This window comes from Xiphias gladius, chromosome 15, assembly GCF_016859285.1.
Source record: "Xiphias gladius isolate SHS-SW01 ecotype Sanya breed wild chromosome 15, ASM1685928v1, whole genome shotgun sequence".
Taxonomy (NCBI): Eukaryota; Metazoa; Chordata; class Actinopteri; order Istiophoriformes; family Xiphiidae; genus Xiphias; species Xiphias gladius.
In genome coordinates this window covers 33248699-33276168 of record NC_053414.1, presented here as the reverse complement: position 1 = coordinate 33276168, position 27470 = coordinate 33248699, and the positions used below count along the sequence as shown (strand labels likewise).

Sequence of the window (27470 nt, the reverse complement as noted above, 5' to 3'; positions counted from 1 at the left end):
GCAGCATAACTAGGGGGTGGTTCAAGACAAGCCTGAGCCAGCCCTAATTGTAAACGTCATCAAAAAAAAGCCATAAAGCCCTTAATGGTCATGCACCATCATATCTTAAAGAGCTCATAGTACCCTATTACCCCAGTAGAACACTGCGCTCCCAGAATGCAGAATTGCGTCCAGGAGGCAGACACCCTCTCCACGTTTAAGAGTAGGCTTGAAACCTTCCTCTTTGATAAAGCTTACAGTTAGGGCTTGCTGAGGCTTGTCTTGAACCATCCCCTAGTTACACTGCTATTGGCCTAGACTGCCGGGTGACTTCCCATGATGTACCAAGCTCCTATCTCCTCCTCTTCCTCTCCATCTGTACGCGTTAATATCCCATCAATGCATTAATGTATTCATATCCTTGGCTCTCTACGGTAGTTTCTGTGCTTTCTCATCTCTCTCCTCTCTCTCCTGTCACTTTCTGCAGGTATTTCTGCCCCTTAGTGCTGCAGAGCCTGGATCTATGACTGCAAACCACCTACTGTCCCTATGATCCTCTCTCAACCCAGCCGGTCGAGGCAAACCACCCCAAACCATGAGCCAGGTTCTGTTCAAGGTTTCTACCTGTTAAAGGGAGTTTTTCCTTGTCACTGTCCGCAAGTGCTTGCTCATGGGGGGATGTTGGGTCTCTGTAAATATAACTATAAAGAGTCTGGTCTAGACCTGCTCTATATGAAAAGTTTCCTGAGATAACCTATGTTATGATTTGGCATTATATAAATAAAATAAAATTGAATTGAATTGAATTGCATTAAGCAGAAGTTCTAGTATGGTAGAATTGGAAGTCTGTGATTAGCTCATACCTATAGCTCTGGATCAAACCTTGGAAAATTCTGGAGGGTGGTAAAAATTCTGAGGCCTCCCTACCTACTCATGTTAAGTTTGATGATTGCTTAGTATATGATCATATTGAGATCTGTTCTAAAGCCAGTAGACACAATGCAGCAGCTGGTTACATAGGATAAGGATAGTGGATCCCTTCCTTCTAACATTGACCTTCTTCTTATTAATCATGATTATGTAGCTATTTCAAATCATAACTCTCAGTTTACTCTTGATCCTGTCTCTCTAAACATAGTTATTAGGGCTCTTTAACTCATTGATCGAAAGAAATCTACTGGAAGGACAGTTTGGATCCTTTTTTTATCCACTTCTATTCTCTACCAATTGCTGAGTAAATAACTATTCTATTAGTTATTCAAAATAACTATTTCTACTGGTCTGAGAGCTTGAAAACTGCTTATGTTGTCCCCTTGCCTAAGTGAGGAGAAAGGAGTGATCCAAAAAAATACAGACCTATATCATTTTAGGGTCACTTGTAAATTGTCAACTCTCTCATCACAAAGTCTTTTCTGAGCTCACATAGATCCGGGGTCAGGCATATGAATGGCACTTTCTGCCATCACTTTGGTTGTGATTGACATTGTCAGTGCCTTGGATGAGAAAGCATTTGACACAGTTGATCAGTCTTTCCTTCTACATATTTTAAGTAAAGTTGGTTTTACTTCCAAGTGCTTGTACATGGTTACTGAATTACCTGTCTGATGGGCAACTTTATGGAAAACCCTTATTGTTCCACATGGTTCAGTTCTAGGTGCAGTTCTTTTTACAATTTATATTAATACTTCATTTTTAACTAACTGACATGCACATTTGTACATCAATGATATAATATTGTATTGCTGTAATATTGAGACTGTTCAGCTAGCTGTGGAAAACTTGCAACATCCCCTTAACGTTCTCCAAGCTGTACCTGAAGATCTTAAACTTGTATTAATTGCACATAATCAACGTTTGTTTTTCTGTAGAACTAGTACAACAAATCTAGAAGGACCCAATATTGATAGAGTAAATAAATACCTTGGTATTTGAATAAGATGAAATATTCACAATCAAATATCAGGTAGACAATCTTGTCAAGAAATAATAACAAAAATGTTCTTTTTGGTATAGAAATATTACTAACTAACCTATGCTTTTTAGAAAAAGATTGTTGAAGCCATTTTCCTCTCCGTTATGGATTATGGTGATGTGATTTATAGGTATGCCTCTGCCTCCACTCTTAAACCTGTGGATGATTTGTATCATTCTGCCCTTATTACCGGTAATATTTATTGTACTCTTCATTGCATTTTGTATGAAAAAGTTGGGTGGTCTTCTATCTGAAAGACATGTATTTGTTTATCTACAAGGCCCTTATTGGGAAGCTGCCATTTTATATCACTTCTATGCTAGACTGGTGCTCTGGACTATATCAAACCCGGTCTAATAACTGGCATTCACTGCAAGTCCCACAAGTCTGTACTGAGCTTGGAAGATTTGCTTTTTGTTTTTATGTCCCAACCACCTGGAATTCTTTACAGTGTATGCTAAAAATCAATTCTTTGGTATCCTTGGGTATCCTACCTATTTTAATGGATTTGTCTATCATATCTTGTATCTTTAACTGTATTTATATACCTGTTTTCATTCTTTTTTTACCTTGTATATTTTATTATTTTGTATTTTTTTAAGTCATTTTAAATTGTTACTCAATGTCATTGTAAACGAGGACAAGCCCTCAGTGATTTTTCAAGATTAAATAGACATAGATTTGGGTTGGATCTGGCCTGTATTGCGATTTCATTGCAACTGAGACGTTCTAGGGTTATATTGAAAGTAGACTGGGAACACCTCTCTCAAGCAGTGTCAGATCAGTTAATATGGTCCGACCCAATGTGATTGCTGCTTTCACACCTGTCCAAACAAACTACAACAGGAGAGCAAATACACAAGGTTTTGATTCAAACAAACTAAATGTTGTAGTAGAGAGTGCCCTATGATAACAAACTTTGACTTAAAACAAAAACAAAGTTATAAGTTGTATGTTACATGTTAGTGATGTTAGCAGACTATAGGCCCCTTTTGGGTTCTGTTGTCAGATGCAGTCCTGGTTGAAATTATTGGCACCCTTGATTTTTAAGTAAAGAATTTAGAATATCTTTGGAAATAAATGCAAATGAACCACTTCTTTATAATTAAAATATTTTTAAAATGTCCAAGGTTAATGAACAAAAGAAAATAAGAAAACAAAACTTGCATAATAGTGAAATAACACAAACACAAAATGTACCCCAGACAAAGTTATTGGCATCCTCCACTAAGATTTGGTTGCAGAACCTCTGGCAACAGTGGCAGCCTCTAAACATTTCTTATAGCCATCTAGAAGCTTCTAGCACTGTCTGCTGGTAGTTTCTGCCACTCTTTCAATTGCTGTTTTCAAGTTTTTTTAAGTTTGCAGGAGTCCTTTTTGCAATGGCAGATTTCAGCTTTCTCTGAAGGTTTTTAATGGGATGTAGGTCAGGACTCACTGATGGCCAGTTTAAAACAGGCCATCTTTTCCTTTTCAACCAGTTTTTGATGCCGCTGGATGTTTGCTTTGGCTCGTTGTCCTGCCTAAAGAGTGGCTGACATTGTTTCCCACTCTTTCCCATTCTTGACATTCTGCCATATGAATTTTTCAATTAAGTATTATGTATCATTGGCCCTCCTATACACACACCATTATCAATAATTCCCTTTTCTCTGGTTGTGTCCCTGGTCGGTTTAGGATCACCTCTATTCAACTGCTACAGATCTTGATGCTGCTAAACTCCCAAACTATAGATCCACTTCAAGGTTGCCCTTTATTTCTAAAATCTTAGAACAAATTGTCTGCAAGCAACTTTTAGATACTCTACAGCAAAACTGTCTCTTTGACAAATTCCAGTTTTTATTCCATCAAAGGCAAAGCAAATAGACAGCTCTCCTTAAAGTCACAAATGAAATATTGTTGCAATATGATCTTGGGCTGTGGTAAAAAGTCTTTTTTGCTTAGGAAGGTTCGGAACTGAGTGAAATGACACGGAAGTATCTAAGTGGCAGCCATGATAAAGAGCTGGTTGAATTCTCTAAATGCTAAGGAAAGGTGCTTCAAGGCTTCCTTTCCTATCTACTTTAGCACAGGGTACAATGGACCATCGTTTACTAAAGGAAAGGAGATGATGCCATCTCCTAATTCCTTGCAGCAGCAACACTTAAATTGACCAATCAATGACATCCGCCTTCGCATAATTACGTAGTCTAGTGTAAGTGCAGTCAGATTCTCTTAGCACCATGGTTGTCTCCTTCACCTTTCCTTTCCTCATGACGTTTTCTATCGTGTACAAGGAAAAGTGGTTAGGAAAGGACTTTTTTTTTTACTTTTCAACCACAGCCATGGTGAAAGCTGCATTTTGGTTCTTCTGGATTTAAGAGCTGCTATTGTTAGAATACATCATAACATTTTATTCAGTCACCTGAAAAAATGAGTTGGAACACCGATCACTACACTTGAATAGTTTTTCTCCTATATAATGTATTGGAAATTCTAGGCATCTTTGACAAAGTGTTTGATTGTGCTCCTCTGACTTGTGGAGTTCCTCAAGATTCTATTCTGGGTAGGACTGGGTATTGTTTAAAAATTTTCAATACCAATGGTGGTACCGGTACCCGTACCTTGACTTGGATACCGGTACATGAATGATACTTTTTTCAATACCAATTTTATAAAATCCATTTTGACCAAAACAAAATCAAAGTATACATTACGTTGTAAATCTTTATTTTTTTTTTCAGATCCATGGAATTTTTACACACTCAAAGCAGTTTCATAACATAAAAAACACAAACCTTTTGACCATAATGTGGTTTAACTTAAGTTGTCTGTTTCATCTCTTTATTTTTATGTTTCAGCACCTTGGCATTTCTCCACTCAAAACAGTTTTAAAACATAAAAAATAAACCTATTTACTAAAACTTGAAGTTGTCTGTTAACACAAAATCGATAAATAAAAATGTATAAAAACAAGAATCAAACTAAGAACCTTCAGATTATCAATAGATTGCTGTACCACCTGAACCCCTGAACCACTGCTGTGACCCAGCCCAGCCAAAGGATAAACACATTTTAAGAACCTATATGTTAGTTCAAGTTGATCAGTTACTGTCAATCTTAACACCTTTCATCTTTTGATTTCGCTAGCTATCTATAGCCGTGAGCTAAAACACACAATCAATATCTAATGTAACATGGTCACCGCACCTATTGACATTCAATTTAGTAAACAACCATGTACAAGTTGGCTGAATTTTTATGTTTGCTAAACGTTACCTGCTATAATCCCAGTCATAGCACCATCCTCAGTAATTTTGGATGAAGGGAATCTGGTGGTGGAGATTTTGAAGAAAGGTTTTCAGTCCTGTTATTTTCATTTAAGAAACATTCCCATATTACCCCATTTCCTTCTAAATTTAAGATTGCATTTAAAATCCTTCTAATTACTTAAAAGACACAACACAGTTTAGCTCCACCATACATCAGTAGCTGATCCATTACAGGTCAATTATTCTCCTCAGGTCATCAGAACAAAGGCCAAAATCAGAGTACAAGACTTGTGGTGAGCAAACATTTCTATCCTGGCTCTTAGATTACGGAAAAGTGTCCCTATTGGTGTCAGATCAGCAAATTTGTTTGTACTCATCTCAAAACCTAATTACTCTAAAAGCATTTTATTGATGCTTCCTTGTCTTAATTATTAAACAACTGTCTTTTACATTCGTTGTATCTATTTATTCCAATGCTTTTATAGGCTTTTTGTTAATGGGAAACTTTGTAACTGAGAATTTGAAAGGTGTTTTATAATTAATGTTTAATTTACTTTTTTCAAGTAGAAAATTTAAAAATTCTCCTACACACAGTTGGAGCTCTCTTCATCTGTTCGAACACAGCGGTGGTTCCTCAATGACTCAGACCAAGCAAATAATTTCTTACACTTTGAACACCAGTATGGTTTCTCTCCAGTATGGACACGCTGGTGTTGGTTGCAACTATATGCCTGACTGAAAGCTTTCCCACATTTGTCGCACTTGTATGGTTTCTCTCCATTGTGAATACGAAGATGTCGGTAGTAGCTACCAAGCTGAGTGAAACCTTTCCCACATTTGTCACACCAGTTTGATTTTTCTCCACTGTGGACTCGCTGGTGCACCTTGAAATAACTTAAACGACTAAAACTCTTTTGACACTTTTCACACCAGTATGGTTTCTCTCCAGTGTGAATACGCTGATGTTGGCTGAAAATACTTAGCTGACTGAATCTCTTACCACACTGGTCACAGTGATATGGCTGCTCTCCAGTGTGGATACGCATATGTTGCTTGTAGATATTTGAGCGATGGAAACTTTTCCCACATTTGTCACAGCAGTACGGTTTCTCTCCAGTGTGGACACGCAGGTGTGTCTTGTAACCACCTGAGCGCTTGAAACTCTTTCCACAATAGTCACACTGGTATGGCTTCTCTTCAGTGTGGCAAAGCTGGTGTCTCTTATATGAACGTGGATTATTGAAACTCTTGTGACATTGGTTGCAGCAGTATGGCTTCTCTTCAGTGTGGGTACGCAAGTGTCGGATATAGTTACCTTGACTGAAACCTTTCCCACATTTCTCACACCAGTTTGATTTTTGTTGAATATGGAGAGACTGGTGCTGCTTGTAGTTAAACTGGCGACTGAAACTCTTTCCACACTGGTCACACTGGTATGGCTTCTCTCCAGTGTGGACACGCAGGTGTGTCTTATAATTACCTAGCTGACTGAAACTCTTCCCACATTGTTCACATTGGTATGGCTTCTCTCCAGTGTGGATACGCAGGTGTGTCTTGAAATTACTTGAGCGAGTGAAACTCTTTCCACATTGGTCACACTTATATAGTCCAGTGCAGTGACGTTTCAACTAAAAAAAAAAAAAAAAAAGAAAGAAATACAGGTCAGAGTGTAGTTAAGACTTGATAAAATGGTGCCAGTCATTAGCATGCCTACTGAACAACATACAGCAGGGGTGTCTAATCATGTGCAACAGAAAAAAATCAACAGTCTCTGAAAACCTTTAGACTTGCCCATGGCACATGATTGGACAGCCCTGACAAAATGTAACTGACACAACACATATTTAGACTTTGGTATGTATTACGTTATATTTACTATTATTCATCATAATTAAAGAAATCTGGCATCTTGCATTGTGTGGAAGCCTGGGAATCTCTAGGTATATCAAACTGATATCGATTTAAGGTGCAGCAATTTGATTACGGAGCATTTCTTAGTCCATTTAAAATAACGTAACGCCGCATTACTCAGTACTTCCTAAGAAGTCAATCAAATTACTGAGGTTGAAGCCCAGGGACAGATTCATACCTGTCATTAAGAGATCCCTTCCTAATCTGATTTCCATGTATAATGGGGGACGACAGTTACCATTCTGTGCAAAAATACATTCCGAAGTTTATCTGAAGTTAACATGAGACAGTCTGAGTTAGTCAAATAAATTGAATGTCTTCCAAAACTGCAGACTTTATTGTTTTTCCAGGACAGTGTTTCTCTGCTGAGCTGCAGTGGAGGGATGTAACAAAAGAGGGAATTTTGTACTAAAAAGGCTGCAGCTTTGGAAGACATCCATTAGATTGGTCTAACTCAGATGGCTGTAACCTCCAATTAGCTTGAGATAAACTTTGGAATATATTTTTATACAGAACGAGGACTGTGGATTTTGGTACTGATAACTTGCATTGCAAGAATGTTAAGAGGGGGATGTGTCAATGGTCACTATGGACGGGGGATGATTATAGCAAGCAAAACCTATTTTAATGTTCAAATGGGAACCTGACTATTATTTAAGACACACATTAAAAGGATAAACCTATCCTTTAGTGTGGATACGCAGGTGTGTCTTGAAATTACTTTAGCAAATGAAACTCTTTCCACATTGGTTACACTTATATCGTCCAGTGCAGTGAAAAAAGAGAGAAATAAAAAAGAGAGAGAAATACAGGTCAGAGTGTAGTTAAGACGTTAAAGGATAAACCTATCCTTTAATTTGCTGAAGAATGACTTCAAATCTCAATTGACAATCTTAAGGAAAGCAGAAGGAGACATTCCTTTTTTTCCTTCAACTGAGTGTCAGGGAATCTTATTCAACGTTGAGTAATGATGACAGAGTGAATAATGTAACAAAACACCACATTACTTGCATTATAGCCATTATTACCTTCATGTTGATATTTTATCTTGTAATGCCTAAGTGACGTTTTAAGCAATTGTTACTATTTTGAGGTTTAGAAAGTCATCTTTTTGTTTTTGCTAACTACCATAACACTTTGGGTTAGAAGGCAATCTTTCAGAAAGCAATTCAATTTAATAAGTAATTGTTGAATGTAAAGTTGTACGCTTGATTTCATTTAGTTTGCCTGGTCTCAAGACAGAAAACATACTGATTACAACACTTGAATTAAGATAAATCTTCTTGAATTGGTAACTCTGGCTTTAAGATCGTTTTACTTTAAGAAAAAAAAAAACAGTGAAAGAAGAATTTACAAGCTCGTTTTGAGTTTATTTGACTTTATAGTGCTCGGAATGTGTGTTTTACCACTTATTTCAAGTGATCTCACTTTTCTAACGCCAGTATAATTTTTCTTATTTCAGAAATCTTACTAAGTGTAATTATCTTACTGGACTGGCAGATAAATTATTTTGTTTCTAGTCTGTATCTTTTCAAATCAAGTATTTCTTCGTTAGCTTGTTAGTTTTTGCAGTGTATATAGTAGCATTCATAGTATACAGTTCTTGTAATTAGGAGAAATCCATGTAATGTAAAAATTTGCACACAAAACAAATTGTACAAGTTTGCTGATGGACAACAATCCAGCTGTCCCTTTGGAAAGCTGCTACCAATCTAAAATTTGAAAACACCCAAGGGAAAGCAAAATATGTTTCCAAAGATTAATACTTTATTAAACAACTTCATACATAGAGAGCACACTTAAACATAAAAAGATAAACAAATCCCACATGCAGTAGGCTAGACAAAATAACACACACCTCAGCATAATCCACAGACCTTGCTGTAAATAACTTTCAAGATGAAGTAAACTCATCGAGCACTTTATTAGGAACACCATACTATTACTGGGTAGTCCCTCCCTCTCAAAAACGCTTTATGCTTTCATTCTATACTAACAACTTAAGTATCGCTAATCTTCGGCCCTACATATTTCACAAATTTTTTGCACCCCTGAACAATATCAATAATTCTACTATCTGATTTACAGGATAGATCTGACTGACTAATTGGTGGTGACTTCAACACTTTTAATGACGTAACCCTGGACCGATCAAGCACCTCTGGAAACTCATCAAATTGGCACTCTAGTGAAACAACAAAGCCATGCCTGCATGACCTAGGGGCAAAATTATATCGTATTCAACATGCCATGAGTGGCACAACCTGGGGCCCCATCACTCAGATTTTCTGTACTTAAGGTAACTACAGTTTGAATGCTTCATGACGTCAGTAAGCTCATTTCAGCAGCATTAGTGAATAAAGGGATGAATGCTAATAAAGGAATTTTTTTCTTTCTTCCTCTAACATACCATATTTAAACCACTGTAATTATATTTTTATTTTTGTTTTCTATTTAATTCATTTTGTCTGTAAAGCATTGTCTGTTTAATTTGTTTAATGTCACTTGTTTTATTTCACATTGTTATTGTGCCGAGCAAAGTAAAATAAAAAACAAACATATCAATGAGTCACACTGTTGCAGTTGTTGACATGTTCCTTCATTGTCATGAACACAGACACTGTAGTTAATGCTGACTCCCGCATACACTGTCCTATTGCCAGAAATACTCACTAGAGCACCAAATGTGTATTGCAGCTAAGGTATGCTTGATCAGAGGTAGTTGGTAAATGTTGTCTGACCATGTCAGGAATCAATTGTATTCATACTTGCTCCGAACTTTTTGGCTAGTGTCCAGTCATTGTACTGCAACGAAAAAATCCCCATAGACCACCATTAGGTCAATTATTTGACTTCTTTGTATTGTGAATTTTTAACCTATTTAGGTTTTATATTTGTAAAACTCCCAAAGCATAGAAAGTGATTTTCAAGTCTGTGATGTCATCCCAATGTAAAGTATATGGAACACGTGGGTTGGGCCAGCAGGAGAAATACTAATGTGCATGTGAGGAAGCTAGAAAACTTGTCTGGCTCGATGAGCAATTTTCATTCAAGTGAAAGGATTTAATTGTAAGAACTGGCTGTATTATAAGAACTGGATACCAGGACTCTAAAGTGTACAGTTCTTATAATATATAATTATTGTATTATATTATATATAAGGTGGGGGGGTGGGGGGGTCCACCTGATAATTTCTTATAAGAACTGGATGCAAGATTTGTTTGGTATCCACTTCTTAGTCTTACATCCAGTTCTTATAATATTGAGTTCATGGTTCATACAGTCCCAGCCACTTCGAATTGCTGCTCCTAGCCAGTGGCTCTCTGACTGCCAGCCTTCTGAAATCATCATGTCTAGATTTCAAAGTAAAAACTAGTATTGAAGCGCCATTAATTCCGCTACAGGGTGTCACCATGCAATAGTGCTTCCTTCACAAAAACACATCTACACATAAACCAGTGTGTGACAACCCAGAGTAGCCTGCACATTCAAATTCCTTTCTTTAGACCATGGTTTGTACAGATGTACAGTAGTTACCGACAGTTTGCAATTTTAATCTCAAAGTTCACTTTAATGACTTTACACTAACAACAGCAAAAAAAAAAAAAAAACAGTACTGCACATACATTAGCAAGAAAAAGTAAACACTTTGAAAGTGCATTTATGTATAAATTTGTCTTAAAATATAGTCAGATCATTTAAATTTATGAAAAAACACCATCTATTTTAACTAATAACACAAATCATTGTATTGTTCTTGTCCATACTGAATAGATCATTAGAACATCATTCAAACATTCACAGTGTAGGTTGGAAAATATGTAAACTCTTGGGCTAATGACATCAACAAAAGCTTATTGGTGCCAGGAGTTAGCCAACCTGAAGTGTATTCAATGATGCAAGATTGGAGGTGTGGGTGATAGCTACTTTAATTTATAAAAAAAATATTTTGAGTTTGATATTCACAATAAGCATCTGCTGACGTAAATCATAGATTGCAAAAAATACTTACAAATCAAGAATTTGCCCAGCTACAATTACACCAAAAGCACAATACAAAATGCTCAATCAGGTAAAAAAAATTAATTTAAAAAAATGTATTAATTTTAATCAATTTTTTTAAATAAAAAAAAAAAAGAACCTGAGCCTAACAGCTAAGGGCTTAAGGGTCTGTATCCACAGGCAGCTGTTTTTGTGCAATACAAATCCTATTAAGTTCAACAGTGACAACGCTCAACGTCCTCGGCGGAAAAACACTGTTGGCGTAAAGCTTACTTTTTTCCCCTCACTGTGTTTTCAGTTGAAAGTAGTTCAACTTTTGGAACACTGCTGAGCTTGTCAATGTCATTTCTCTCTCACCAGCCAATCAAAATCAAGAAGTGGGTGGGACTTATGATATCAACACTGTCAACAATGGTGGAGGAGAAACTGATCCTGGCTGTCACTGACAACCCAGTTATTTACAATCTAACATGATTTTTTTCCATCATTTTAGCTAACCTTTCTGAAGTGAAGTTTTGGATTTAATAACTGAACCTCCTTTGGCACCATAACCCGCAAAACATTCAGGAAGAATTTTGGAACATTGTTCCTTTCAGAACTGCTTCAGCTCAGCCATATTCTTTGGATGTGTGGTGTGAACGGCTCTCTTGAGGCCATTCCACAGCATCTCTATTGGGTTAAGGTCTGGGCTCTGACTGGGCCAGTCCAAAAGGTGGATTTTTTTTTAAGTTTTAAGTTATTCTGTATTAGATTTGCTTCCATGTTTAGGGTCATTGTCCTGCTGCATCACCCAACTTCTACTGAGCTTCAGCTGGTGGACAGCCAATCTGACATTATCCTGTAAGACACTTTGATAGACCTGGGAATTCATTTTCCCCTCGATAATGGTTAGCTGTCCATGCCCAGAGGCAGCAAAGCAGCCCCACATCATGACACTCTCTCCAATGTGCTTCACCGTTAGGATGTTTTCATGTTGGAATGCAGGGCCCTTTTTATGACATACTTAATGCTGTATGTTCTTCCCAAACAATTCAACATTAGTTTCATTAGTCCACAAAACATTTTCCCAGTAGCTTTGTGGAGTGCCAAGGTGCTCTTTGGCAAAGTTCAGGCAGACTATGATGTTTCTTTTTGAGAGCAGCGGCTTCCTCAATGATGTCCTGCCATGAAAACCATGCTCCACACAACCATGCACCATGATTTGTGTATGGTAGACTAATGACCGGAGATGTTGACCAGCTCCAATGATTCCTTTAGGCCTTTTAGTGTTACTCTGCGTTTCTTTTTTACTTCATTGAGCATTCTGTGTTGTGCCTTTTTTAGTTATCTTAGTTGGGCACCCACTTTTAGGGAGAATGGCCACAGTACTAAACCATCTCCATTTTTAGACATTTTGTCCAACTGTGGACTGATGAATATCTAAACTCTTTGAGATTAGTATGTTACCCCTCCTAATGCAAATGAACAATTCTTGATTGTAAATCCTCTGAGATCTTTCTTGTGAAGCTGGGTTCACATCAACATATGCTTCTTGTGAATAGCAAACTCAAAATGTTTCACTGCTTGTTATATTTATCTCTAACCCGCACCTCAAATCTGGTTTCATTGACTGGACTACAGCTTTACAAACTCCTGACTCCCATTAACTTTTGTTGATATCATTAACTTTTGTTGATGTCATTAGCCAAGGGGGTTCACATATTTTTTCCAACCTACACTGTGAATGTTTGAATGATGTATTCAAAATGGACAAGGGCAATACAAATATTTGTGTGTTATTAGTTAAAATAGATTGTTTGTTCATCATTGTAACTTAGATGAAGGTCTGACCGTAATTTAAGACAGATTTCCACATAAATGTGAAGTGACTCTCTACTGACGTGCTGACGTGCTGAGGTAAGTGTATTGTGTCATTTCCTGTTGTCAGTTTCTGTGTGACTGGTAGCGAGTTTTGGTGTTCTGCCTCTACCCAGTTAATTTTCCTATTTTTCTTCATTACAGCAGCTAATTACCCGCTGTACATTTAAATGTACATCAGTTCTGCTTAAGCATTCTTAGCCCTCTCTTTTTGCTAGCGATTTCCTTGCTACTTTACAGTTGTTCACACGCTTCTACATACACTAGTTACTTTAGCTTAGCAGTTAGCGATGGCTTCTCTCTCTCCTGCTCACTCTCCTGCTCTGTCTTGCTCGGTATGTTTAATTATTCCTCTGCCTCCTTTAGCGATAATGGTACATGTAATAAGTGTAGTTTATTTGCAGTGATGGAGGCGAGGCTCAGTCAGTTGGAAGCACGGCTCCGCACCATGGAAACCAAATCGTTAGCTGCTGTAGTTAGTCAGCCCCCAGTAGCTGGTGCGAGCCAACCCAGCCTAGCTCCCTCTCTCACCCTGGCAGCTCCCGAACAATCGGGAAGCCAGGGCAGCTGAGTGACTGACTGTAACAAGAAGCATAGCCCTAAGCAGGAGCAGAAGCCCATGGTTCACCACCAACCAGTTCATGTTTCAAACAGATACTCCCCACTCAGAAACACATCCGCTGAGAAACCAACTCTGGTTATTGGCAGCTCTAGCTTGAGAAACGTAAAGTTAGCGACATCTGCGACCCTGGTCATAGGTATTCCTGGGGCCAGAGCAGGCAACGTTGAATCCTATTTAAAACTGATGGCTAAGGATAAACGTAAATATAGTAAGAATGTTATTATTAAGTTTACGCCAATCGGAGGTCACAAAAATCAATGTTGAGTCGGTATGTACATTTGCAATGACAATGCCGGACTCCTCAGATTTCTCTGGGCCCCTGCCTAATCTGACCAGCAATGACACGTATAGCTGCATGTCACCATTCAACCGCTGGCTGTCGAGGTGGTGTCCAGCAAACAATGTGGGCTTTGTAGATAACTGGTCTGATCAGGTGAGATGGCATACATCCCACTTTGGGAGCAGCTCTCATATCTAGAATTTCTGAATATCAAGAGTTTATTAGTAGACCAAAACCATGACAACCCACAGTTGAGACCAGAAGGCAGAGTTGCAGTCTTACACGCTTCTCTGTGCTTCCGGTACAGCAGTCACCCACCCAAACTCCCACAGATACTGTATCTGCCCCCCGAGCACCTAAATTAATTAACTCAAAAATAAACAGAAGAAGAGTTGTACACAGAAATCTAATAAATATTAAGACCACCACTGCAGAAGTACAACAAAATAGTAGAATTAAATATGGACTCTTAAACATTAGATCGCTCCCATCCAAAGCTGTATTACTGTGTCATGACGAATATGTCAGCCTATATGAATCCATTCCACCCAATCATATTAATACTCACATTCCTCGAGGCACCAGCTGAGGAGGTGGAGTTGCAGCCATTTTAAACTCGAGCCTAATAATTAGCCCTAAACCTAAACTCAATTATAACTAATTCGAAAACGTGGTTCTTAGTCTTACAAATCCATCATGGAAAACTTTAAAGCCTATTCTATTTGTTATAGTATACTGCGCTCCTGGTCCATACTCTGAATTTTTATCTGAATTCTCAGAGTTTTTATCAAGTTTAGTCCTTAGTACAGATAAAGTATTTATAGTAGGTAATTTAAATATTCATATGGATGCTGATAATGATTGCCTTAAAACTAAGTTTATCGCACTGTTAGACTCAACTGACTTCGCTCAAGGTGTAATAAACCCACTGTTTTAACCACACCCTGGACCTCGTTCTGACTTATGGAATTGAAGTTGAAGGTTTAATAATCATTCCAAAGAATCCTTTTTTATCGGACCATTATTTAATAACTTTTGAATTCCTGTTACTGGACTACACACTACTGGGCAAAAATTTCTTTTCTAGATGTCTATCTGATATTGCTGTAGCTAAATTTAAGGAACCGATTCCATCAGCACTTAATTTACTGCCATGTTACAATATAACAGAGGACTCCTACTTTAGTCCCTCCCAAATTGACCATCTTGTTGATAGTGCTGCAGGCTCAATGAGAATGACACTCGACTTTATTGCCCCTCTAAAAAAGAAGCTAATAAAACAAAGGAGGTTAGCTCCATGTTTTAACTCCCAAACCCGTATATTAAAGCAAACTACGTGAAAACCTGAAAGGATATGGCGTTCTACCAAAATGGAAGAATCCCACGTAGCCTGGCATGATAGTCTTAAAACATATAGGAAGGCCCTCTGTAATCCCAGAGCAGCCTATGTCTCATCTCTAATAGAGGAAAATAAAAACAACCCTCGGTTTCTTTTCAGCACTGTAGCCAGGTTGACGGAGACTCATAGCTCCATTGATCCATGCATTCCTATAGCTCTCAGTAGTGACGATTTCATGAGCTTCTTTAATGAAAAAATTCTAACTATTAGTGACAAAATTCACTACCTCCTGCCCCCAACCGGCTCCAATTTATCTTAAAACACAGACACCTTAGAAACAGCTTTAAAACCTGATCTATATTTAGATTTAGTTTTTCTCCCATCGACCTTCACCAATTAACTTAAACAATGTCTTCATCTAAACCATCAACTTGTCTCTTAGACCCCATCCCAACTAGGCTGTGTAAGGAAGTTATACCCTTAGTTGGCACCTCTTTACTAGATATAATCAATATATCTTTATTAACAGGCTATATACCACAGTCCTTTAAAACAGCTGTAATTATAACTCTTCTTAAAAAGCTTACTCTTGATCCATATGTCTTAGTCAACTATAGACCTATATCTAACCTTCCCTTTCTCTGTAAGATCCTTGAGAAAGCTGTCGCCAACCAGTTGTGTGACTTTTTACATGATAATAGCTTAGTTGAGGATTTTCAGTCAGGATTTAAAGTGCATCAAGGCACAGAGACAGAACTGGTGAATGTTAAAATTGACCTTCTTACGGCAACGGACAAAGGACTTGTCTCTGTACTTGTCTTGTTAGACCTTAGTGCTGCATTTGATACCATTGACCATCATTTCCTACTAGAGAATGAAACATATAATTCACATTAAAGGAACCGCTCTAAGCTGATTTAGGTCCTATTTATCAGATTGATTTCAGTTTGTGCACATTAACAATAAATCCTCCATATACTCAAAAGTTAGTCATGGAGTTCCACAAGGTTCTGTGCTTGGACCAGTTCTATTCACCTTATATATGCTTACTTTAGGCAATATTATTAGGAAACATAAACTTCCATTGCTATGCTGATGATACACAATTGTATTTGTCAATAAAGCCCGACAAAAAAACAATCAGTTAGCTAAACCTTAAGCTTGCCTTGAGGACATGAGGACCTGGATGACCAGCAACTTTCTGCTGTTAAACCCAACTAAAACTGAAGTTATTGGCCTTGACCCGCAACACCTCAGAAACACATTATCTAATGATAAAGTTACTCTGGATGGCTTTGCCCTGGCCTCCAGTACCACTGTTAGGAATCTCGGAGTTATCTTTGATCAGGAAATGTCCTTTAACTCTCACTTGAAACAAACTTCAAGGATTGCCTTTTTTCACCTATGTAACATTGCAAAAATCAGGCACATCCTTTCTCTAAAAGATGCTGAAAAACTAGTCCATGCTTTTGTTACCTGTAGGCTGGATTATTGTAATTCCTTATTATCAGGCTGTCCGAACAAATCTTTAAATACTCTCCAGCTGATCCGGAATGCTGCAGCGCGAGTACTGACAAGAACTGAGGAAAGAGATCACATTTCTCCTTTGTTAGCTTCTCTGCATTGGCTCCCTGTAAAATTCAGAATAGAATTTTAAATCCTCCTCCTCACTTACAAAACCCTTAATGGTCAGCCACCATCATATCTGAAGAGCTCATAGTGCCCCACTAGAACACTGCGCTCCAGGAATGCAGGCTTGCTTGTGGTTCCTAGAGTCTCCAAAGGTAGAATAGGAGGCAGAGCCTTCAGTTATCAGGTTCCTCTACTGTGGAACCATCTTCCAGTTTGGGTCCGGGAGGCAGACACCCTGTCCATGACACCCTGTCCATGTTTAAGAGTAGGCTTGAAACCTTCCTTTTTGATAAAGCTTACAGTTAGGGCTGACGCAGGCCTGGCTTGAACCATCCCCTAGCTACACTGCTGTTGGCCTAGACTGCCGGGTGACTTCCCATTATGCACCGAGCTCCTCTTCCTCTCCATCTGCATGCATTCATATGCCATCAATGCTCGTTACTAACTTGACTTCTTCTCTCTCACATAGTTGTGTGCTTCCTCGTCTCTCTTCTTGTTGCTTTCTGCAGGTATTTCTGCCCCTGGTGCTAGAGAGTCTGGATCTGTGACTGCAAACCCCCTACTGCCCCTATGATTCTGCTCAACGCCCACTGCTTCAAATATTATGATTATCATCTATTATTATTAATTATAATAATATCTAGATTTTTTATTTAGTTTTATAAGTACTAGTACTTATAAAGTACTCCAAGTTATTCACCCTATTATTATAATTATTAGTCTCATTATTGTTACACATCTTTATATTATAAGTCTACTGTGCTATGCCCCTCCCCCTTTTCTCTCTCTCTGTCTCTCTCTCTCTGTCAACCCAGCCTGTCGGGGCACATGGCTGCCCACCATGAGCCAGGTTCTGTTCAAGGTTTCTGTTAAAGGGAGTTTTTCCTTGCTGCTGTCGCCAAGTGCTTGCTCATGTGGGAATGTTGGGTCTCTTTAAATAAAACTATAAAGAGTATGGTCTAGACCTGCTCTACATGAAAAGTGCCCTGAGATAACCTTCATTATGATTTGGCGCTATATAAATAAAATTGAATTGAATTGAATTGAAATATAAAATTTTCACTTACTTTTTCTGCCACTATAAAACAGTCTGAATCGGCTCCCCTGCACTATTGGGGAAAGAAAAAACAACTCAGTACTAATAATAAAAAAAAGCACTCCACATCGAATTCACACTCAACATATTCCACAGGATTTCACAGTTCAAGTTTTTTCAAAATTTTCATAGACTGCTGACGTTTATTAGAAAAAAGGCACATCACATAGTGTACTTCCTAAGGGACTGTGTAAGTCCACAGTTTTCTAAATGACACATCATTTCAAAAAATAACATGTTTTTAGAAAAATGTGTCAACAGACAACCAGATTATCATTTAATGTCCTCAGGATTTTATCAGGCTGTAAAATTCTAATTAAAACCGTACCAGGAGGCTACATACCTTCTGGCTTTGTGTGCATAAAAGTGCCATGTGCACCGTTGTGCTAAAACCATGAATTTGGCACAAAACTGCAGAATCGAAGAAATGTGTCTGTTCTAGGTAATGCTCTGACTTGCTGGTTATCAGTTGTGAAACCCCTGGAGAACTATGGTATGAGTTTATTATATGAGGATATATTACAGAGAAATGTATATGTGTAATATGTATATATTACATACATTAAATTACGTTACTTAACAACTTTTAATTTTTACTAGACTAGCCCTATTCTGATGTCCATCTTATCAAAGATTTTTTTCTGTGCAATCGTTAGCTTGTGAATTCATTGCTGTTTGAGGCACATAACTCAAGATGGAAATACCAGATAATGTCAAGTTTTATTTGATCTCACCTCTTGTGAGGAACTCATTTCACGGCCTTATTTGTCAAAGCTGACGTCCTCCAAATGCTTTTCTTGCTTTCAGCACGTTTCAGTTCTGAAATCATCAAATAAAGAAAGACGGGTCAGAGCTGGAACACCTACTAAAACAGCAATAATACTGTAGCTAGAAGTGACTGAAGGTAACCATATCTAAAACACAGTGTGTGCAAAAATTGAAAGAGTCTGAATACTTTCTGAAGCCACTGTATATATCTATTTTTACTTTGTATACTCAGCATCTTTGGCACAAACATTTGATCGAGGGTGAATTAAGTTCTACCGGATCAGATTTTTGAGGTTAGAGCAACAGGTTGTGAACATTAATTTGGCTGCCACTCAAAATTGTGGTTTGAAAGGTTTGAAAGGATTCAGAGTAAATAAACAAAAAAAATATTTGGCTCTAAAGCTGAAACATTTAAGTTCAATTTTTTAAATTCATCAAATCTTTCAGTGAAAACATACTCATGTGTGTGAATTGTTGTGGTGCATGGAATTGGTTTACCAAAGTCTTAGGTTCACAAAAATAGTGGAGTGTATGAATAAAATAGTAGATAAATGTATAATGAATGTCTAAACTATAATTTTGTAATTTGATTTGTGAGTAGAAGTGTTGTTGGTCACAGTACTTTCACCAAACGTTAGAGGGACTGAGATAATATGGGACTGAATAATGACTTCATACTACATATCAAGCTTCATAGGATGTGTGCAAATGAAAAATGAGCATTAGCACAGTTTCTTTTTAAAACCAAATTTTTATTAAATATTTAAAAAAAAAAAAAACACTATTTACAATATTTACATATTTATATGCATGGCTGCTGGAGAGATGCTGCATGTGCTTCACTGGGCCTTGGCAGCTGTGAATCCTCACTGTATAAGAAATAAAAATTTAGGACATTCATCACTACTAATTTCATTGAAAGAAAGTTCTCACTTCCATTCTGCTTTCTTCCTCCAGATGCCCCGCACACAGTTCAAACTTAAGAGTAACGTGGTGGGTGGGGATACTCTCTCCCATTTCCCAACTCTACAGATTTCCAGTAATTTTACTTTAAGAGTAAAATCACACACACATGCACACAAATAAATAAAATTCTATGAAAGACAAATTCTCATCTGTACAGAACGGTATGATTCAATATTCAATGGCCAAAACATATCCATTCACCTATACTATTTGTAAGTGAAGTTCACTTTTACGCAAGGAAATAACTTTCACACAGAGTAAAACTTTAATAATGAACAGTACGTTTTGTCAAAGTTCATGACTCTTGATAACAAATCAATTTTATGTATTCAAGCAGCATTTAGCAAAGATGGTCACATTTACGCACAGAGCAAATTACTGTGATATTGCAAGACTAAATTTTTGTAAAATAAATACACTTACCAGTCTTCAAATAGATTGGTATTCCTCTTCACCTTTGAAATTAAACCCATCAGGCTCAGGCCGACATCCTCGCCGCTGCTTTGCAAAACCGCTGCAAGAACTTCAGAACTTCAAACTTTCTCTCCATTCCTCAGTCCTAAAAACAACAGCGTTGTTTCTAAGATGGTGGGTGGGTCTTTACTGATTTTCTGAGGGTCCATTGGTTAGTTTCACAGAAAAAGTTGACAGACAAATTAATCCTCTAATTAAGCATTGTGATCATGTGTCAGCTCTCTTCTCTGCCACCTTGCTCCAGCTGTTAGTCATGTACGATCTTATATTTTATATATCTAATATTTTCATTTAGGGCCACATTTGCCTCTAAATAAAATGTAAATGTAGAGCTCTGTCTGGGCTGGAGTATTTTTAGACCTATTTAATCCTGGTCTAACTTTGAGCATGGCAGACTGTGACATCCCTGGTCTTCAGGGTTACAATCAAAAATAATCTTTCTCCCTACCTGAAAGTACATATTAGGATAATTTGGTAAGAGAAGGAAAATGCTGCTTGATTTCCCACAATGCAGCAGGAATATAGTAAAGTTGCCATGATTGAGCCATACCTGCTTATTCAGAACTTGACTGCAAACCAAAGCATTCTTTGCGGTGGTGTTTTTGTGGTGTGGTTAAAAAAGATGTCTCCTGAGGACCAGAGAATAAGGAGCCAAACTGGACGGAGGACGAGAAACGTCTGTTGTCAGATAAATCTGACAAGAGAAAACAGATAACGTAAAATAAATGCACTCCGAAGCAAAGTGTCAGTAAGTAACAGACAATAAAAAGTTTACACAGGGGTCTGGGTCTCTCTGTCTGCCCCCACACATAAGTTACTGTTCAGGGTTTCTTAAGGGTGTTCCCTTATTTTGGAAAATATACTGTGAAAAATTCTTTGGAGTCTGAGGAATTGCGAGATTTCCTGAGGAAGTTCAATTTTTGCAGCTTGTGTTTATTTAAGAACATGCTAAAATAAATACTAAGGAACATCCATTCAAATACGTCATGTAACTAAGTAGAAAAACAACTACTGCTGTGCTCACTGTCAGTGAGATTTCTCAGCTTGTAGAAACAGCTGTGTCAACTGCTAATGTGAAAATCTGATGGGAGTCTCAGGACAGAGCATCCAGACAGGTCTAGTGTGGTAATGTTTGAACTTATGCCCATAGTTTTCAACAGGGTAGAAAAAACAAATTCAGTCCAACACACTTAATCGCTTTGATTAAATCCAAACTCACACGGTAAATGGACTCGCATCTGTGGCACATCCAATTCATAAGACTGATCTAGTAACAGAGTATCTGTCTTACCTGACTGCACTATGGCCATTTCAGCACTTGACCTGTGCTAACTACAAACAAACAAAACTGTTCCCGTTCTCCAGTGACTTCACTAATTATTTACAAAACACAGCGGTCAACTATGCTGTTAATATTTCAAAGTGTTTAAGCTTTGTCAAAGATAACACTGTGTGATACATGTGCAGCAACCTGCAGCAGCACCGAGATCAAAAAGTGGCTGATGGTATGCCAATCTTGTTCTAATGGCATGTGTTGATTCTGAGTGGTATGTCACTCTTGGTTTTTCGTATATCGTTGCTTTTTTACCAGCTTATGGCACTTATAAACATTATTTCACTTACACTCAACTGCCATGTACCTCTTCTCTTGTCACATAACAGTTCATATTGACATATGCCACTGATTATGATATGCCAACACTGTGTGCAACTTACAAATGGCTTATCACTCCAATTCACAGCCGCGGACCAGTAAAGAAATGACAGCGTGAGTGACATACCATTTACAAGTATCATAAGCCGGTGTTACAGTTTAAGTGGTGGCAATGTTGTCTGGTGATCTTTGATACCCATGAAAATTTGCATAGAATGCTAAAAAAAAAAAAGAAAATGCAAGTTTAGTTCTTTGCATAAATAAAATAAAGAAAAGGAAATACCATTTCCTTTTAAAACAGTATAAACTGTTAGCAAGAATCTTGTTGCCATGACAATTATATGTAGGCCAAGTTGGAGCATGTCATATCAGAGATAAAATCCTGTCTCAACAAATACATGTGATAAGGCACGAAATTACCATCAAATGCTAATCACATTCCGGCCAATAAAAGTCTCTGTCACAAGGCGGTTGACCAACCCAGCTCCAGTAGAACCAGCTCCCACAAAGCATGCACTCAATCTGGCAGAGAAGTAAAATTAAAAAAATACTTGTATAGCAGTTCCATAATTAAGACATTAATCAACTGCAAGTACTCCGAACTTGTCTTACCCATTGCACGTGTCATGTTGAACACACGCACATCTGGCACAGTTCAGATAAATTCATCTGCTGATTACAGACCGTCATGTCATTTACTGAAATAAATAGTACTTGCATTACAATAACAACTGAAGAGACATTATAAACCAACCCCTTTCCTCAATGAGCTTTTGGGCCATTTCCATCCTCAGATGACTGATCCCCTGCTTATCAAAGGGAACATCCATCACTTCCTCCTTCAAAAATCATGTCTGCCAACTTCAACTTGAAATAAGTTGAGGATACACTGAGGCTTAACAAGACCAGTAAAGTGTTTATCTTAAATGAAAAAAGATGAAAAGCACATTCACTTACTTTACACACAATTACACCACATGACGCTTTCACCTGACCAGTCACATGACGTGTTTGGTATGAGCATTGCAATTGCCACTATGTGCACTTTTTAGCAAAAAAAACAAAAGCAATTTCCTTTGAGGTGGCCATGCTTGTGTATTCTTCGTAACACCTGGGTGTTGCTATGTGATCATTTATTTTTGAGGCTTGCTATTAAGTACGCAGCGTCTGCCTGTGTTAAGCTGCGACTAACACCAGTTAACAGTCCACACAGGTAGGTTACTATTCGAGAAAATGACGAATCTGCGAACGACAGCATCTGGAGCACAGGACGCGGAATATGTAAACAAAGATAACCAGACAACATGACCACTAGTTAGACTGTAATGCTGGTAATACGGCAGCAGCCAAAAGCAAACAGTGACATACCACCCCGAATCGACAAATACCACAGGAACAAGAGTAGCTTACCCTCAACCACTTTGATCTCGGCGTCAGTGATACCAGCAAAAGCTGGCCAGTGATGCTAATACGTGTCGAGGGAACGGGGACAAATGTGGGGAATGTAATTACCTAACGAAAATGACATGAAGGAATTAATTCACTACGTGCATGTTCGCTACCTCACGACTGAAATACCCGCCGCTAACAATTAGGCTGATCCTCCTCTCACTGAGCCGAATAGAGACAACTACCTGGAAACAGACTTCCTGCTGTTACACTAACTAAAGCTAACAAGGTAATACGCTTTAGCAGAGAGATGCTAGAAGAAAGCCGCTACATTTAACATACACACACAAGGCCTCATTTAGATCCAATAAGCAAAACGTAGGCTCGTCGAACCACAGCAGTGACTCCGTAGCCTAGCTAACATTAGCACAACACATCCGAGCGAACCCATAGTTAGCAGCAAGAAACTGGAAGGAAACCGCTGCATTTGCACAGCTGGGCGGAGAAGACTTTAAGCTGACGTGCTATCGTGAAGCAGTAACTCAGATACAGAAAAACGAAAACACAGAGCAGCATATAATATTACCTCTTCTGTCTCATCAGGATGGTACGAGAAGAGACAGGCTTGCGCAGAATCATCTTCTATTTTTTCTATTTCTTCTTCTTCTTCTTCTTCTTCTTCCACTTCCACTTCCACTTCCACTTCTTTTCCTTTTCCTTTTTCCTTTTCCTCCTCCTACGTCTACTCGTCAGCTTCTTCTGCTTCTTTTTTTTTTTCTTCTTCTTCTTGTTGTTTAATGCCGGGTGAAAACTAGCGTTCAAGGTGCATTACCGTCACCTACGATCCTGGAGTGTCGGCCATGGTTCCCTGTTTCCATCAGGACTCTTTATTAATTTAGGCATTTCTAATTTCTGTCTCCAAACAGATTACTGGATCCAATGTTCCCCTCCCTCTCTTAACAATCCTTTACTTTCTATATAGAAACTCATTCTCTCAGTAATCATCCTTTCCATTATTTTCCCACCATGTGAGTAAGTGCAATTGGTCTGTAGCTTGTTGGACTTGTCGGGTCCTTTCCTGGTTTTATTATAGGTATAATAACTGCATCTTTTGGTCTTTCCCTGGAGATGTTAACCCAGATTCTGCTACAGCTCTCCTCATTTCTTGTATTGTAAAAAGTGCATCCATTGCACCACTTGCACACTCTTGTCTCTGTAAAACCCCTGGATATGCTTCTTTAGTTTCTTCTCTTCCTTGTTTCCCTTCATCTAATATATTATCGGAACTATGAATTTCAGTGAATGTTTTTAACTATCATTTTTTTTTGTCTTCATTTGATATTGCTGTTTCCTGTCCAGCTTTTAACACTGGTTACTGCCACTCTCTTCGGACTCCTTCATCTTTCTTATCTTTCCCCATACATTACTTACAAAAGATGGTTTTGTTATTTTGTTACAGAATTCCCTTCAACTTTATTCTCTGCTTTTCAAACAACTCCTCCTTGCTTGTGCCTGTGCCCTTCAGTAAACTTTTAAAATTGTTTCTGTATGACATTTGAAGTTAAAAAATTAGACGCGTAAGGGCACAGGTCCATCGTTTTCCTTGCAAGACCAGGGAAAAAGCCTGCCACCTGGTTTACACTTGTCCTGCAACCCAAAATGGCAGCTCTCAGACCAGGCTGTATCTGCAATAATTTAAAATCTCAACATATAGGTCGGTCTACTATAAAAACTCATAAGCAGTTTATGAAAGCTTGATGATTGGGCAGTAAATTTAATTTTCCACACTTACAGCATAGACAAAGAAATTTGTAATTGGGAAGAACCCATCATCTATTTACAATTGTGTAAATTTATTTTATTAATATATATTGCATGTAACAATGGATTTGCTAGTATGCAAAACAAAACAACATTACTCTGATAGTTTTGTGTTTTATTTCTATTGAGGCTAGACTTACCAGCAACACTCCACAAGTTCTGCCATCACCAGTCCTGTCATCCATCCCCCCACCAGTTCTGATACTCCATGGGCATGCACACAAAGTACTGCAGCAGCCAAACAAAACCAGGATATGTTGTGGTGACATTTTTGAATAGTGTACACATCCAGATTCAATTAGTAGTACAATGTTTTTTACAGTGTTATTTTCCATGGGAAAGCCTAATTATATGATTGATTTCTTTCTTCTTTCATTTTTGAACTCTTGAAATACTGCTCTAAATGGACAAATGTAAAATAGGAGAAAATATAAAGGAGTGTATGATTAATGTATAGTTACTTCTAAGGTGTTATACAAGTAACAAATACGTAGGTCAGGGTAACTCACCATGCAAAAAGAAATTGACAAAATTCTGACAGGCTGGAAGCTAATGAACTCTGATTCTGGAATATCTGGCAATTGTAGAAACATTCTGTGTTGCACATTTGCACACTCACTTTAAACAGCTATATTTTTATAACAGTAATGTCAAATGAAATATTTGTTGTTAGAGTAGTGGTATTATGAGCAGTTGCGATATTATAATAACAGCTCTTTACAAAAAGTTTACTTTAATCTCAACAGACATGCCTCCAAAGAATAAACAGAAGAAAAAGAAGAACATAGAAGATTTACTTGGAGTTAATTTAGCTATCCTATACTTACATTCCACCATTTCAAATTGGACAGTAACTATACTGGTTCAAGTACATTTGCTAGATAAACATAAGTCATAAATACGTCAACTGCTGTCTTTTCTCAACACACTTTTGTTATGCCATCTTTAATTTCACAACTATTGACCAATAAAAAAATTATTAAAAAACATGATTCACAATTTGTTTAGCAGCGCCATTGGACCTTTTTTGTTTGCACAGCACCAACTCATACAAAAGCTGTTCAAAGTGCTTTACATCAAATCAGAAATAAACTGTAGTCAGTGAAGGTTCCGGACAACTGGAGTAATGTGGCCTGATCTTTTTGTCCTGGTTTGAACTCGTGCAGCTGACTTTGGGATAAATTGTAAACTGTTGATTGTTTTGTTTGGAAGGCCCATTAGCAGAGAATTGCAATAGTCCAGCCTGCTCCTCACAAAGAAAGGGAAAGAAAGCCTTGGAAAGGCAACCTTGGTGATGCGGTTGATATGATCACTGTAACTGAGTTCACCATCCATGGTTACTCCTAGGTTTTTAATCTGTCCTTTTGTTTTTAGTGATCTTGACTCCAGGTACTCACAGAGTAGTTGTCTCTGGCCTTATGAGCCCACAACCAAGATCTGTTTTTTCCCTGTTCAACTGAATGAAGTTTGCTACCATCTAGTGGTTGATTTCTTCCAAACAGCTGCCTAGTTAGTTTATGGCTTGGAAGTCATCAGTGGATAGTGACATGAGAAGCTGCTTGTCATCAGCATAATTATGGTAGCTAGTGTCATTTTTGCTGATATTGTAGCCAAGGGGAGGTATAAGTCGAAAAGATGAGGGCCCAGGTTGGAACCCTGCAGTACCCCACACACTAATTTGTGTCTGTTGGAGTGGAAATCTCCAAGTGTGACAATAAAGGATTCAAACCACTGGAGAGCAGTACCATGCAGACCCCCTCCAGTTTCCCAGCCTTTCCAGCGGGATCCCCTGGTCCACTGTCTCAAATGCAGAGCTTAGGTCTAGGAGTATTAGAACTGAGGTTTTTTTTAACTGATGATCAAAATGTGCAACATTGCTAATATCAATATGTACAAGGTCAAACATAATGTAAGTGTGCACTCTTTTTCCTCTTTCAGAATGCAGCCTTAGGATCAGTGGAGGAGAGCAGTATTACCAAGTAAAGAGGGTGGTAAAAAGCAAAAGGCTGAGGGTTTGCTTTGTCATAAGTAAATGTCAAAAATGTCTAGAAACTGTCATCTAAACATAGGTTTGCTTTTAATGGTAAACATGTTTTAATATTTTTCAGGGGAAGCAAATGGAATTGGTGGAGTGGGAGCCCTGTTCCTTGTGGTATGTAGAATTTCTCTTAATTTTACTTTATCATCTCTGAAATTACATAATTTTTAGTATTCATGTATTTTAAATTGCACTATAATATTACCAATAACAAATTAGTCTTTTATATAACAGTTTTTATGACCAAAGATGTCCAATTTTCTAAGGTTTATTTGAATTGCTAAATGCTGATGTGTTGCTCTTTATTTATGTACGTATTTAATAATAATAATTATCATAATTATTGATGATTTGTTTATTTGACCTGATTTCAAATTTCAGTGAGGAATAACACCTCCCAATGCTGACAATTTAAAAAG

The 27470-nt window shown here is 37.9% G+C and overlaps 1 protein-coding gene and 1 long non-coding RNA gene across 8 annotated transcripts; one reads left to right on the top strand and one right to left on the bottom strand.

The window, feature by feature from the left end:
* Positions 1-4676: 4676 nt before the first annotated feature.
* On the bottom strand, positions 4677-23911 carry LOC120800376 (zinc finger protein 239-like). 7 transcript variants are annotated; one of them, XM_040146445.1, is made up of 7 exons: positions 23779-23911; positions 20700-20843; positions 20099-20286; positions 19508-19578; positions 18676-18760; positions 17913-17954; positions 4677-6830 (listed from the first exon to the last, which is right to left on the bottom strand). In XM_040146445.1, the coding sequence occupies exons 5-7, from the start codon at positions 18691-18693 to the stop codon at positions 5787-5789; spliced, it is 1104 nt and encodes a 367-aa protein (XP_040002379.1). In that variant the 5' UTR covers positions 18694-18760; positions 19508-19578; positions 20099-20286; positions 20700-20843; positions 23779-23911; the 3' UTR covers positions 4677-5786. The 7 variants fall into 7 exon arrangements, with proteins under 7 accessions (XP_040002379.1, XP_040002380.1, XP_040002383.1 ...); XM_040146446.1 differs by having other exon boundaries at positions 20099-20234; XM_040146449.1 differs by lacking the exon at positions 23779-23911 and adding an exon at positions 23535-23742.
* Positions 23177-27154, top strand: LOC120800378. The gene is made up of 3 exons (XR_005708974.1): positions 23177-23481; positions 26952-26992; positions 27122-27154. It is a non-coding gene; the product is annotated as an uncharacterized LOC120800378 (long non-coding RNA).
* The last annotated feature ends 316 nt before the right edge of the window (positions 27155-27470 follow it).